Source organism: Lactuca saligna, chromosome 2 (genome assembly GCF_052625555.1).
Source record: "Lactuca saligna cultivar CGN05327 chromosome 2, ASM5262555v1, whole genome shotgun sequence".
Classification (NCBI taxonomy): domain Eukaryota; kingdom Viridiplantae; phylum Streptophyta; class Magnoliopsida; order Asterales; family Asteraceae; genus Lactuca; species Lactuca saligna.
Window position 1 is genome coordinate 120,399,410 of NC_136418.1, and position 14,366 is coordinate 120,413,775.

Sequence of the window (14,366 nt, forward strand, 5' to 3'; positions counted from 1 at the left end):
TAAAAAACTTTGCTGTAAAAAAAATTTGAATGAAAAAAAATAAATTGAGTTTTGTTATAATCCGATAGATGTGCGTCCATTATAAAATTTTACAACCCTTCCTTTTGTCATTGATCGCTTTAAATTACGAAGCATTGGATTGGTTCCTTGGTTCCTTAATTAATAACGGTTCTCTATTGAACTTTTCCATATATATATATATATATATATATATATATATATATATATATATATATATATATATATATATATATATATATATATATATATATATATATATATATATATAGGGGATGGTTCCCTTGAGATTAAAAAAAAAAATAGAGTTCTTGAGATTTAACCTCAACCATGTATTTCTTACTTGCCGCTCTAACGCTCCAACGTACCGGCAACAACGGACTATGCCTAATCATAAATGATTATATGACAGAGAGGTTTAATCATATATGACTATGCATGTTTACACATATATGCCTAATCATAAATGATTATACATATATGTCTTTTCACAAACTGAGCAATCATATATGATTATGATAGTTGGTGGCAGAAAAAGTGGTGGTAACAAAGATAGTGGTGGAATAAGTAACGTATGGCGGTTATGGTGGTGGGGGTGGTGGAGGAGATAAAGGAATGAGTGGCGTTGAGTAATCATTTATGATTATATCAGACCTACTGTGTCTGTATGCCGGAAGGTTATTGCGGCAAATGTGAAATACGTGGCTGATGTTGAATCTCGAGATCTCTATTTTATTTTTACTCTCTCTCTCTCTCTCTCTCTCTCTCTCTCTCTCTATATATATATATATATATATATATATATATATATATATATATATATATATATATATATATATATATATATATATATATATATATATATATATATATATATATATATATATATATGAAGTTTGAAAATGAAGAATAAAGAAAAACCGAATAAAATATAGAAGAGTGAAGTGAAAAGAGAATTTTGAAGCGAACAACCAACACCAAAAATGGGCATAATTACACAAATGGTATTTGGATGAAGACACATTGCCTTACTTCCTTGCCTTCCTTAAAAGCACCCTTTTCCCATTCCCACTCACACACCACCTATACATACAATAAATTCAGATTTAGAATAAATGATTTATCGTATTACTCAATAAGAATATTTACAATAAATGATTTATTGTATTACTCAATAAGAATATTTAACCTTTAAATTGATGTTGCATGTTCCTGTGGAAAATCTTGAATTATTCAGTGGGTTAATGTCATAAAAACCCTCAAGTTTTCAGGGTTTTATCGGCTTTACCTAAAGTTGAATTTTATGTCCGTTTTTACCCTAATATTTTCCAAAAAATGGTCGGTTTTACCCTTTTACCGGTGATAACAGGTTACCATTATATTAACTTCGCAAAAAAACCCTTAAGTTTACAGTTTTTTTACGTTTTTATCCTTAAGTTTATAATTTTTTTTTACACTTTTACCATATGTATTTTTTTCATTTTATACGTATTCAAGCAGAAAAATCATATAAATATGTATATTATTAAAAAATATACTTAGGGTAAAAGTGTAAAAAAATTATAAACTTAAGGATAAAACACAAAAAATGGTAAACTTAAGGGTTTTTTTGTGAATTTAATATAATGATAACCTGGAAAACCTGTTATCACCGGTAAAAGGGTAAAACCGAACATTTTTTCGAAAATGTTTGGATAAAACCGGATATAAATTTCAACTTTGAATAAAACCAACAAAAACCTGGAAACTTGATGGTTTTTATAACATTAACCCTTATCAACCCTTATCAGTTAAAAAGTTATATTGTTTAAGCAAGACTTATACAGTCGATGTATAAAGTCTGACATAAATTTTCATCCAAACAAATGCTATAGTTTCTAATCATACATGATTTTACACGAGTGACAAGTCATATATGTTAGGAAAAAACACATTTTATTTGTTCAATTCAACATATCCATATGGTTAAAACTATATCCTAATAACTTAAAAAAAATAATAAATAAAATAAAATAAAATCAAAAAGTTCAAGTTTTATCTTTTCATATGTAGTTTCCCGAGTATTTCTAACATAGCAGTCATTTATTTTATTTTGTCTTTAAGTGTTCATTTTTGTTAAATATAATATTTACGTTTTATATAATATACTCATAAACAATGTTCCAAAAGTTCAATCACTCATTCTTTTTAAACGAAGTGTTGTCACTCGTGGATCTTGACCATGATGTTTACTTTACAGTGAACCCGATATGGCGATATCCATCATGAAAGCTCGTTAACAATTGCATGCCGTAAATATTGTTTATTTATTTTTATTATAGTAAAATTTCATTTTTTTCTTTTTTGTAAGTTATCAATTCCCACTGAAACCATTTTAGTCTCTCATGATAAAAAAAATTGTTGTAGTTATAAATACTAACATTTAACAACTTGATTAACAGTAAAATTATTATTATTTTAATATTTTTTTTTCTAACATTCTCTTTCTTGAGGTGCCTCGCATGCATTCTAAAGGTCATTTTAAAATCAAGATTACAAAAATAGTCCTTAGAGTATTGCTGAATTTTTGTATTTAGTCCAACATTTTAATTATTGGTGGATAATCCTAATGGTTTGAATTTTTTGCCTGTTTGGTGTCTGACTCATGCAAAAAGACTTTTATATTTTTTTTTAAAATGCAATTTATATTAGAACTAAGTGAAATTACATAATTGGTTACCATGAACATCAACAACACCACTCATCCTTTCACCGTTGTGAGCCACCCCCACCCAACCTTCATTTCCGTCTTCTTCATCATGGTCACCGACAATTTCATTATCCTTTATTGTGATATGTCTTTAAACAGATGTCTAAACATCCAGACATACAAATAAATACATATAAATGTAACAATTTCATTTGTTCTCATATCAGCGGAAGCGGAAGGCAAAGAGAACATGAGAGGTGGCCAAAAGAGTATTATCAGTGGTGGGAGGAGGCATTAGTGATGGAAAAAGAGTGGATATTATTGACATCAATCAGAGGAAAGAAGCGGTTAGAGGGTAAAAATAACGTTCAGACAAATCGATCCATCAGAGGTTGAAAGTGACGGTTAGATTAAGGCGTCAATTCGGGGTTGAAGGAATCGATTCATCGAAGGACCAATTGAAATGGGATTGAGAAAACATTTGATTGTCAATAAAAGGAGGGGAAGGTTGGGGTTAGATGGGAAAGAGTGAGGGTAGTGGGCCCAACTGATTTTTAAGTTTAATATATAATTATTATATGTCTCCAAACAATTAAATAAAGATAAATAAAAAGGTATAAACATCATTTTATATGGGTTAAGGATTTAGAGGGTGTTTGGGGTAGTTTTTGTGTGGTAAAAGTTTTTTAGTAAAAGGATTTTTTACAAAAGTTGTTTTTTAAAATGTGTTTGGATTAGCTTTTGAAGAGTAAAAAATCAAAATTTAAAGTATTTGGTTTAATTTTTACATGCAAAATGACTAAAAATAACATGTTTACATATTTATTGGGGAGCATGGAGATATAAAAGTAATTTTAATGTTTAACACTGTTGAAAAGTTAGAAAAATCATGATTTCCTGATTTTTCAAAAAGACCAAATTTACTTTATTGAAAAAATCATTTTCAAAAGTCATTTTCATCTTCTCATACATCTTTTTGACTTTTTCTAAAAGAAAAATCAGAAGTTATTTTAAAAGTTTAACTAAACATCCTTAAGAAATTAAAATCACTGAAACCATCCATGCAACTAAAAAAGTTAGGGACAAAAACTAATAATTTTAAAAAATTCATGAACCATTTATGTAATTTTGTATTTTTTAAATAATATTCCATGAATTGTTAGTATCAAGTATTCCTGATGAACAATTACATGTCGACAACACAACACGTGTTTAAAGAAATTGTTTTTTGTTTTTATTCTTTTTTTGAATTATTTATTAACAGTAAGGATAAAATCATTTAAATATTAACAAATTTACGATTAATTAAACACGGATTATAAGTGTTTTGACCGAAAAACAAATCGGAATAGGAACCGAAACCAAGCTACAACTTTTAGTTCGATTATCGGTTCTTTCAGACCCTAATTTTCGATTATTGGTTATTTCGGTTTGGACCCATTCGTTATTGGATATTTTCGACTTGGAACCAGAACAATAATTTTAAAAGTCATTCTATTTATTCCCCTTATCGATTACGACTTCATCCAAGTACAAACCCTTTGTTTTATTTCTTTGCTTTATGTGACTTATACCCCTCTTCCAAACCTATTGTTAAACGATCACAATTAAATATGCTCCAACTCTATTATGTGCGATTATTGTGTCTATTTCGGTATTTCCTCAAGAATGTCACAATATTGATGCATTTGACCAAACAACCCCTACATTTAAATATAAATACCAAACAACCCCATGGGTTTCTGGTTCCATAATCTAAATCAGTTATTTCACTGCTAAAACAAACAGCCCCTATAATTCGGTCGTACCAGTTCTATACTTGAAAAACCCAAACTAAACCAGAACGCATTCCTAATATCGATTTGGTTTATAGGTTTCATGTTTTGGTCAATTTCGATTTGATATTGAAACCATAGACATCCCCTAGAAATATCATTATTTTAATTATTTTTTTTCTTGTCACTCTCCTTCTGGAGTGTGTCTCCTAGGCATCCTAAAAGTCGTTTTTGAGCAATTTACAAAAATAGTCCTTATAGTATTACTTAATTTTCATATTTTGTCCTTAGAGTGGGGCATGTGCATATGGGAGGTGTTGTGCCTTTTCTAGTACACCCATAAACTCGAATTTATATCAAAAAGTTCCTGCTTTTTACTTTTTTCTTATCAAAACCAATAGAACTTATTATTAACACCAACGATATTCATATTCCATCAAAATTGAAAAGTTACATTGTGTCTTTAACAAAAGGTGGAACTATCTTTTAAATAATAATCCACAATCACTTGTAAAATATGTTGTTAAAATTGGACATTTTAATAAGTATATATATATATATATATATATATATATATATATATATATATATATATATATATATATATATATATATATATATATATATATATATATATATACTTGTATACAATAAGTATCATGGAAACTATAGTATAAACGTCCTATGTAGTTTAATGAAACTATCTAACCTTTAATTAAATATTTAAAATGGTCTTTAGTGAAATAACATTAAAAGAAATAATGTAAACTTAAATCAACAACATAGTCATTTGCATTTTGTTCGGTGATTGTCTATTCATACATGTATTATTGTAACAAGAGTACAATTTTTTCACATGTATCAAAAGAGATCCTCATATTCATTTCGTTTTGTCGAAATCATGTACCATAGATTGTCCAGATGTACTAGTCAACAACCCAAATACTCTTATCCAATAGCTTTAATTTATAAATGACCTAAGAGATTACATTTAACGTAATAGAAATTCACTACTCAGTCCATGTGATCATAAAGGTTCTTCTACAATGATTTTAAAACATAAATGATAAATGATAACCTTATATTCGTAGCGGAAGATTAGTCGGTGCGAAAGCTGGCACATAGAAACCCTCATTAAGGAAGGTTTCTTTCCAAAAAAAATCACTTCATGTCAACTAAAATATCTTATATGATATATAAATTCAAAATCTTTGTTGTTTTAAAATTTTTAACTTGATTATCAATCCTAATTGTCCGATCCGATAACCTATACCAATTGTTTAAGAATTTAAAATTGCAAAAAGTTGTTTATCTAATTATCTAGATGCATTTTCTTGTTTTCTTTTTGTTAATTGACAAGTTAATGATTAGTTGCCACTAAAACCAAACATGTGATATTTATAAGACTAATTCACTTCAATTAAATTGCCAAAAATAGATAAAAACGCCAAAGCTTATGTACTTTCTTCATTTGCATGATTAAAATGTATGATTTATTAATCATGCACATACATCCTCGAACCCATATCAACTAGAAAACGTTTGTCCAATTTTAATCATGTTACTTAATACAAATAATAAATAGTTAGTCTTTTCCCTTGGCAATTTGACGACACATGCATATTAATTTAATTAAAACACACAACAGGACTGAAAAACATGATACATGATTGTCAATGCTTTCTCTTGTCAACATACAAAAGAGACCTCGTAATAACAAGATATTTACAACACTTGATAAAATCTAAGAACTTTTCTTTCGGCAACATATCATTAAAAATATGATAGTAGGTTGAAACATGTTCGATAAATATAATTGGTTATGTTCTTGTCCACCAACATTTTTTTGTTCAATTTTTTTGTTTAAATCCCGAAAAGATTGATTTCAGACAACCCAATTGAGCCACACTATCCTAACCTGAACGAATATCATGTGTCACGTAATCCAGACACTCAATGGCCCATTTAGATAAGGGAAATAACAGATTAAAACTTATATAATAATAACAATAATAATAATATGCAAAACGATACTATTATACATTAAATATAATATAAAAACTATACTATTAAACAATAACCTCATTCTTTTCACTAAAATGATTTATGAGTGAGGGGGGATGAGATGCACGTGCACAAAGGAATGGAAAGGGAGTGGTGAGATGCATTTAAGTGATGGTCTCTACTTTGAGGCATCTTCAATTCAATTCAAGAGAGAGAAAGAAAGAGAAGAGAGAGAGAGAGAGAGAGAGAGAGAGAGAGAGAGAGAGAGAGAGAGAGAGAGAGAGAGAGAGAGAGAGAGAGAGAGAGAGAGAGATGAGTAATAGTAATAGCAGGAGGATGCCTTTGGCAACACTATTAGAAGAACCCATTGATGTAGATGAAGATGGAGAGTACAAGCATCATAGCATATGGTCCTCATCATCCAAGAAAGCTCAAACATGGCGTAATTGGCTCAAAACTCATATCTTTTTGGCCAATAAACACAAATCCATCAAGTATCATAACATTCTTCTAAGTGTTTTGGGTTGCCCTCTTGTTCCTGTCTCCCTCCTCCCTCCCAAAATACCTTTTTCTCAGGTATCTAATGCATGTTCATATAAAATTAACCAATATATTTATCGTTTATAACTTTGTATGATCCCTTCGTTTTGATGTTTGATTTCTCTTTTTCTAATTTTCTAGAATATTGTTTTGCAAAAAGTAAAGAATGTTTAGATCTTCTTCTAAGATTGTGTTATTATCATCTAGCTACGCAATTAATATTTCTTGAATATATGTCTTCTTACGGATGCATGTTCGGACAAATTAACCGTGTCTTGTTATGCGAATCTCTACTTTCGGTTTATTTCGTAAAAATTTAAAACTATTTTCTTCTTGTGTAAGTAATTTATGTTTAAATAATATTATCATATGTTATGTTTTATTCATGTATCCCATGTTTTCACATTATCTTTTTCTTAGATTTGTTTAAATAAAGTTTATAACGTTTTTTTTTAATGTTTGGTATTGCTGGTGTTGCATTTTTCTATGGAACCATGATTCTTTTGTAGTGACTTTTGAGCTTTGAAAGTAAACTTCTATAGTCTTTGCATATATCTTCCTAAATTATTATTCTTCCACATGCAATTAATCATTTTTAGGTGTTGGGATATTATATATTAGATATTTATAACTAAACAAATCTTGACGTTTCTCTTTTTTTTTTTTTTTTTTTTTTTTTTTTTTTTTTTTTTGATAAATGGCGACTGATTTTGTATAATAATTAATTATCTAATAGGAAAAAAAAAGCCTATTTTGTAAAAACAAACAATGTTAGACAAAAAAAAAGTTGATTACAAAGAACTTATTTTGTTACATTTTCATAATTTATCTAAAAATCATTAATTTTATATGAACTGTAATCTTTTCTTAATATTATACAAAATTAAACACAATGATTGAACCAAGTACCATGTTTTGTTAAATAAAATGATACTTGGGTGAAAAAGAAAACTAGAAAACTTTGTTGATCATCATGGACTAGGAATCTTGATCCTCTTTTTATGGGAGGTTGGTTCTTTCATTTCACTTTTTGTGCTCATAATTTATTCGAAGTTCAATAGAAAAAGCATGAGATATAAAAAGATTTTCTTCATCTTGATGATCTTACCGAATCTTAAATTAGAATTAAAATGTGCAAGTTTAAAGAAAATAAATAGAAAGGGTAACTTTGAAGTCAATTTTTGGACATGGCTTAAAAGTCTAATGTTATATATATACATAGAGAGAGAAAGAGGTTGTGTAAAGTATTAATAAATGCAATTCAGACCCCTACCATTTTTGTTTTTTTGCATCTGGCCACCGGTCAATGTCAATATATGTGCCTTATTAAATGAACCAAAAAACTACATAAATTTTTAACCTAACTTTTCAACCAACATTCAAGTCATTTTGACTTTTCAGGGTATTATTTTTTTAAGCGAGTGGTATTTATATTAATGAAGAAATCTAATAAGAAATTAAGCTGTAAAAACTATTTTTAATTGAAAAACTAACTCATAACTGATTAATTAGTTTATAAATTAATAATATTTGGTAAAAATTATTAATAAACTAAATTGCAATGTAAAATAATATGAAGTAGCTTATCAAAAATTAGCTTATAAGATAAATTATAAGATAAAATAAACTAGTTTTATGATTTTATCAAACAATAAATTACAATAAACTATTTTGTTTTTGCTAAACAAAACTAAATAAACTATTTTATTTTTGCTAAACAAAACTAAGACTATACAAATTTAAAAGTAGAAAACAAACTTGAAAAAACCAAACTAAACTAAAAGTATTTAGGGTTGTTTCTTTTGTTACTTAATAACCCTAATGTGTTAAATACGTAATCTTGATTTTTTTTGGTAACTATATATAGTTGTTTCTTTTTACATACTTAATTTGATCATAATAACTTAATAGGTAAGTAAAAAAACATAGCTTAATGCATTAAGACACTAACAGTTTATCCCTTTGACATTTTTTACTCTTCAACTTTTTCCATTTTTTATTCTAATACTTAATGTATTAGAGGACACCAACCCCTTTGCATTTTTTCACATTTTTTACTCTTCAACTTTTTTCTTTTTTGTCTTAACCCTTTAATTTCTCTTACGTTAAAAATGATAAATATTATACAACATTTATTGGAATGTAACGGCAGTATAATTATTTAGTCTCATTTAAACAGTTAGAGAAAAAAAACATTTATGCATAAAAGACTTTATCTTGACATATATCATTATCTATTCAGTTACCACTTTATCCATTCAGAACTTATAGGAAAAATCAGTTTGACATTCTAATTCTTTTTGTTTTACAAGGTCTCATCATCGGCACAATACATAATACAACATTTCACGGCGGCCACCGGTTGCCGGAAACTTGAAGGAACAGTAAGGAACATGTATGCCACCGGAAAAGTTACCATGGCCATGGTGGAGGAGCTCAGCCCAAATGGATCCACCACCAATACCATTAGTAACATCGGAGTGCCACAAAAGGGTTGCTTTGTTATGTGGCAAATGGTGCCAAATAAGTGGCTAATTGAGCTTGCTGTTGGCGGAAATAAGGTGGTCGCCGGAAGTGATGGTAATGTTGCTTGGCGGCATACACCGTGGTTAGGCTCTCATGCCGCCAAAGGTGGTGTTCGTCCTCTCCGCCGTGCTCTTCAGGCAAGAATATAATTTAATAATATTTTTACAAATTCTTTATGAGATGAAAATGATAAATAATCATGATGAAAATTTATTTAACAAACACTAAAGTTCATGCCTTAAAAAGCAAATATATATATATATATATATATATATATATATATATATATATATATATATATATATATATATATATATATATATATATATATATATCCGATGACGACATAAAACGCGTTAAATAAGCATAACGTCAAAATTTTATTATTAGAAAAAATCGAAAAATGTTTGTTGTTTGAGTATTGTTGGAATTTTTTTTTCTTTTACTAATAATGGGAAATGTCACTATGGGACCCTCATCTTTTATTAACATAATTCCTAGGGATTTGCAAAAATCAATTCGAATAGATAAAATCGAAAAACAAAATCATTTTATATTTTGTTCAATTCTCGTCTCTAAATTTTATAAAATTCGGGTTTTTTTTTAATTTGGTTCCATTAAAAATATCTTTAATTTAATGGAACCGAATCAGATTAGGATTGAATCAATATAAGTCTAAGACTAGTCAGGTTTTTCAGTTATGGTGTAACTAGATATTTTAATATGCAATTCGGAAAGTGGGAAACAGCTTTAGCAAGTGGCCCACTTTGGTGGGTATGATATGTCATTTTCCCATTTTGTAAGGTACATCAATATTCTTCAACAACCTTTTCTTTTCCAAACGGTTCTCGTTGTCGTCGGATCAACTTAATATATCAATATCTTAGGATGGTCCATACTTATAAAATTAACAGATTTGGTCCCTAAATTTTTTCCAAATCTCGTGCATTAATTTTCAATGTCCAAGGATGGTCCACATACTTACAGATTGACAGATCCAGTCCCTGAGCTTTACCAATCTCTTAAAGTTTCAATATATTATGAAGTCCCTAAAGTTTACCAACCTCTTAAATTAATGCTTAATGACTATGATGGTCCGCCAACTTATCGAATTAACAGCTTCAGTCCCTAGAGTTTACCAATCTCTTAAATTAAGTTCAATGTATGAGGATGGTAAGCATACTTACACAATTAACAGATTTAGTCCCTAAAGTTTGCTAATCTTTTAAATTAAGATGTACTAGAACTTAAGTAGTTATCTTTTCGACTATGAGTCATGCAATAAGTATAAATTTCATGTTAGCTCCTTGCACTTTTGCTTAATACGACTTTAGTCCCTGGACTATTAGCTTTGGTCACGAAGGTCCAAAACTTATATCAAAGATGAAATTAATCATGTTTTTTTGGTTAACTCGTAGGGCTTAGATCCTATGGCTGTGGCAGGTGTATTCTCCCTAGCACAATACATGGGAGAAAAACAAATTGGTGACGTGGATTGCTTCGTTTTAAAAATATCAGCAGATGATGTTGACCTGGCAGACCGAAGTGACAACACAGCAGAAATGATCAAGCATGTAATGTTTGGTTATTTTAGCCAAAAGAACGGTTTACTAGTGCACTTAGAAGACTCTTACTTAACTAGGGTTCAAACCCCTGGTTCATTCCCTATGTATTGGGAAACCTACATGGCAACAAAAATTGAAGACTATAGACTCACTGAAGGTGTAATGATCGCACATTCGGGTCAATCAGATGTGATCATCACAAGATTTGGGGATAACTTGAGGGCGGGACCCGTTATCACTAGGATGGAGGAGAAGTGGACAATTGATGACTTGGCATTCAATGTCCCTGGATTGTCAATGGACTGTTTTATCCCTCCGGAAGAATTACATAAAGATTATACCGAAGAAAATCTTGATTGGAGATCAAATTTAAATTTAGACGGATCATCTTCTTCTTCATGATGAAACTCGAGCTTACAATATCAATAAGACAACAACTTTGTTTCCTATCACTGACCTCGATCCTACTTTTCCTATAGATTTGTAAACTGTGAATGTGTATGTATTATGTACCATGTATATTACTTAAGTTTCTTGATATGTAGTTTTTAGATCTTTACACTATGTTGTTTCTTGTATTTTGGAAATAACCGAAGAGGGAAATGTCGAAATGATCAAATGAAACTTGACTTTGTTTACATTTTTGAAGCAATTCATTCTTGTTTATCAATGTTGGTGAAAATACAATATGCTAATATTCTAAAAAGATGATATGTAAATAATTAAGAACATAAAAATCGAAGGCAACCATTAAAGCTCAAATGACTGGTTTTTTGTAGTGTAGACTCCAGTCTGAGTCAACAGATATAGTCAATCCACCATCATCAGTGCATATAGACTCCTCACAAGGATTGATTCGAGTAGGAAACAAACTTTCTTTCTCCTTTCCATGATGCTCAAACAACTTAGGAGACTTCAGCAATCCATTCTCATCAATTTCTTCATCTGACAACAATCTACAGCAATCTAAATCATCTTTATCAAAAGTGACTTCATCTCTCCAAGATACACGCATCTGTGATTCTGACAAAGTTGAGTTGGAAATCCATGACTCATGACTAGTGTTTGCAGGATTGGAAAGTGGGGATAGATCTGAAAACTCAGAACTTGACCTAGGTGGGTCCCATGGTGATAAGTTACCTTTAGGAGTTAACCTTTCATGTTCAAGAACATCTTTCTCTTTCACCTGATCAAATTCAGATTCAAACTTATACTTCAATTGAACACCTTCAAAGCTTGAATCTGAGTTTGGAGTTTGCATAACATTCCCACTACTCAAAATTTCAGCTGAAAATGGAGAACATTCTCCATTGAAATCCAATGACAATATTCTCTCTTCTTGTGGTGTATCATGAGGAGAAACTGAAGACAACCCTTTTGAGTAATCGCCTTTTCCAACATCATCATCATCATCATCATCATCATCATCATTGTCATTGTCATTGTTGTGTACATAAATTGGTGATAAATGCCAACTAATTGAAGCTTCAGTAGGAAAAGGAATCATCAAAGAAGGACTAGTTTTTTCAAAAATGTCATGTTCAGGGGGTTTACTTCTTCCAGCTGAAAGAATCCCTCTAGCTTTGCATTTTCTTCTGTCAGTGACACCAGAAATCACATGTCCAGCAGCATAACATGTAGAAGGTGCAGCTCCTGAAACATGAACAGATCGATACAAGCTGGATTGGATTTCAGGGGATACAGATGGCTCAACTGGAGGGGTTTTTGTAGTAGCACTACTCGAGCTTTCTTTAGCAGAATCAGGATGTTTCATAGCAGAAGCATATGGAATCTTGGTGAGAGGAGTATGATCTTCAACATCAGTTTTGTTGTTGATTGTAAAACCAGGAAAAGGGAAGAGATCAGTTTGGTTGTTATTAGATGTTTTTGACCTAGATACTGGCTCTGCCATTCTGCAAAGAAAATAAAGTTTTCAGTTGGGATCTCAGTAGCCAATCATTGTCATTTTCACTCAAGAACTAAACTAAATGCTATGAATTGCGTAAAGATTGATTTGTTTAGCCTCTATTGTTCCTAAATTAGGTATAACTAAAGACGGATACCAGTAACTTGTAAAAGGGATTTTGAATATACGCTAAAGCAGCAAACTTCGACAATCGCTATCATAAATTGGTAAGATGAGCAAGGTTTTCATACATGAAAAAACAGTAAGATGAGCAGGTTTAGATAAACATGATATTTGAATAGCTTCAATATGAATTCAGAACATTGTGCCCTAACAAGGACTACTTGGTTTTTACTAAAATACCAATGAGATAAATTCAACGCAAGTTCATGAGTTGAAGTGATCTTGTGGAAATGGGATGAACTGGAAAAGAAATGCAACATTTTGAATTAGATGGCGAAATGCAGGTACATGTTTATGTGTCGATTGATTGGGAAAAAAAAAAAAGACAAAAAAAAAAAAAAAATGCAATCTACATTACCTGAAGGATATTCCGATATGAATTAGGGTTCATGAAATGATGAAAAACTGGATTTAACTGCAGATTTGGAGTCAGATTTGGGGTTAGGGCGAAAACGAGTGAGGACGATATAGTGGTCAAGTAAGCAACTATTTTAAATCGTAAACTTCCGCCCCTCAACACTTGAATACAAATATGCAACTACTTCTCTTTTTCAAAAGTGATCCATGTTCTTTGGATAAAACAAATTTACAAAAATGGAGAATTGTTATGTTGATTGAAAACATTTTGAATTAGCATCATTGGTCCAAAACAAGTTTTTTTTTGTTGCCGTTTTATCTTTTTTTTTGTTTTTTTTAATATCTAAATAACAGACTTGCCATTGGTATTTTCTTTTTCCATTTTATTATTTTTTTTAACATTTTCCTAATTTAAAAAGAAAAAGACTAAACGAAACCACCCTACCTATTTAACCCTTATCTTTAAAACATATATCATCTTTATCTTTATCTTTGTCATCCTCACCATCGAATGATCGCCGCAGCAGTCATCGGAGATCTAGAACGATCCGGCGGCGACGATTTGCAAACATCGGAGATCTGCTAACACCCTCTGGGGAATCACTTGTGCTGCCCTACCCCTACCGACTCATCACCAACCATTGGAGTTTTGCAAACATAACGAGTTTGTAGATGTGGCGGCGACATGGCAACGCTAACAACAACGTATAGATCTGGGTTACAATGTTGGCTTCCTCTCGCTCCTTCTTCGATGAAGTGTTGAACTATGAGCTACAGAATCCCCCCGACGAACAACAAATTTG

General features: G+C 30.5%; 2 protein-coding genes across 3 annotated transcripts; one reads left to right on the top strand and one right to left on the bottom strand.

The window, feature by feature from the left end:
• Positions 1 to 6,668: 6,668 nt before the first annotated feature.
• On the top strand, positions 6,669 to 11,755 carry LOC145031442 (lipase (DUF620)). Its single transcript, XM_078979993.1, has 3 exons — positions 6,669 to 7,062; positions 9,339 to 9,689; positions 10,971 to 11,755. Exons 1-3 carry the CDS (start codon positions 6,799 to 6,801, stop codon positions 11,517 to 11,519), a joined length of 1,164 nt encoding a protein of 387 aa, XP_078836119.1. The 5' UTR covers positions 6,669 to 6,798; the 3' UTR covers positions 11,520 to 11,755.
• Positions 11,729 to 13,754, bottom strand: LOC145031443 (GPI-anchored adhesin-like protein). 2 transcript variants are annotated; one of them, XM_078979995.1, is made up of 3 exons: positions 13,565 to 13,754; positions 13,387 to 13,446; positions 11,729 to 13,030 (listed from the first exon to the last, which is right to left on the bottom strand). In XM_078979995.1, the coding sequence occupies exon 3, from the start codon at positions 13,027 to 13,029 to the stop codon at positions 11,875 to 11,877; it is 1,155 nt and encodes a 384-aa protein (XP_078836121.1). In that variant the 5' UTR covers position 13,030; positions 13,387 to 13,446; positions 13,565 to 13,754; the 3' UTR covers positions 11,729 to 11,874. The 2 variants fall into 2 exon arrangements, with proteins under 2 accessions (XP_078836121.1, XP_078836120.1); XM_078979994.1 differs by lacking the exon at positions 13,387 to 13,446 and having other exon boundaries at positions 13,565 to 13,752.
• Positions 13,755 to 14,366: the final 612 nt, after the last annotated feature.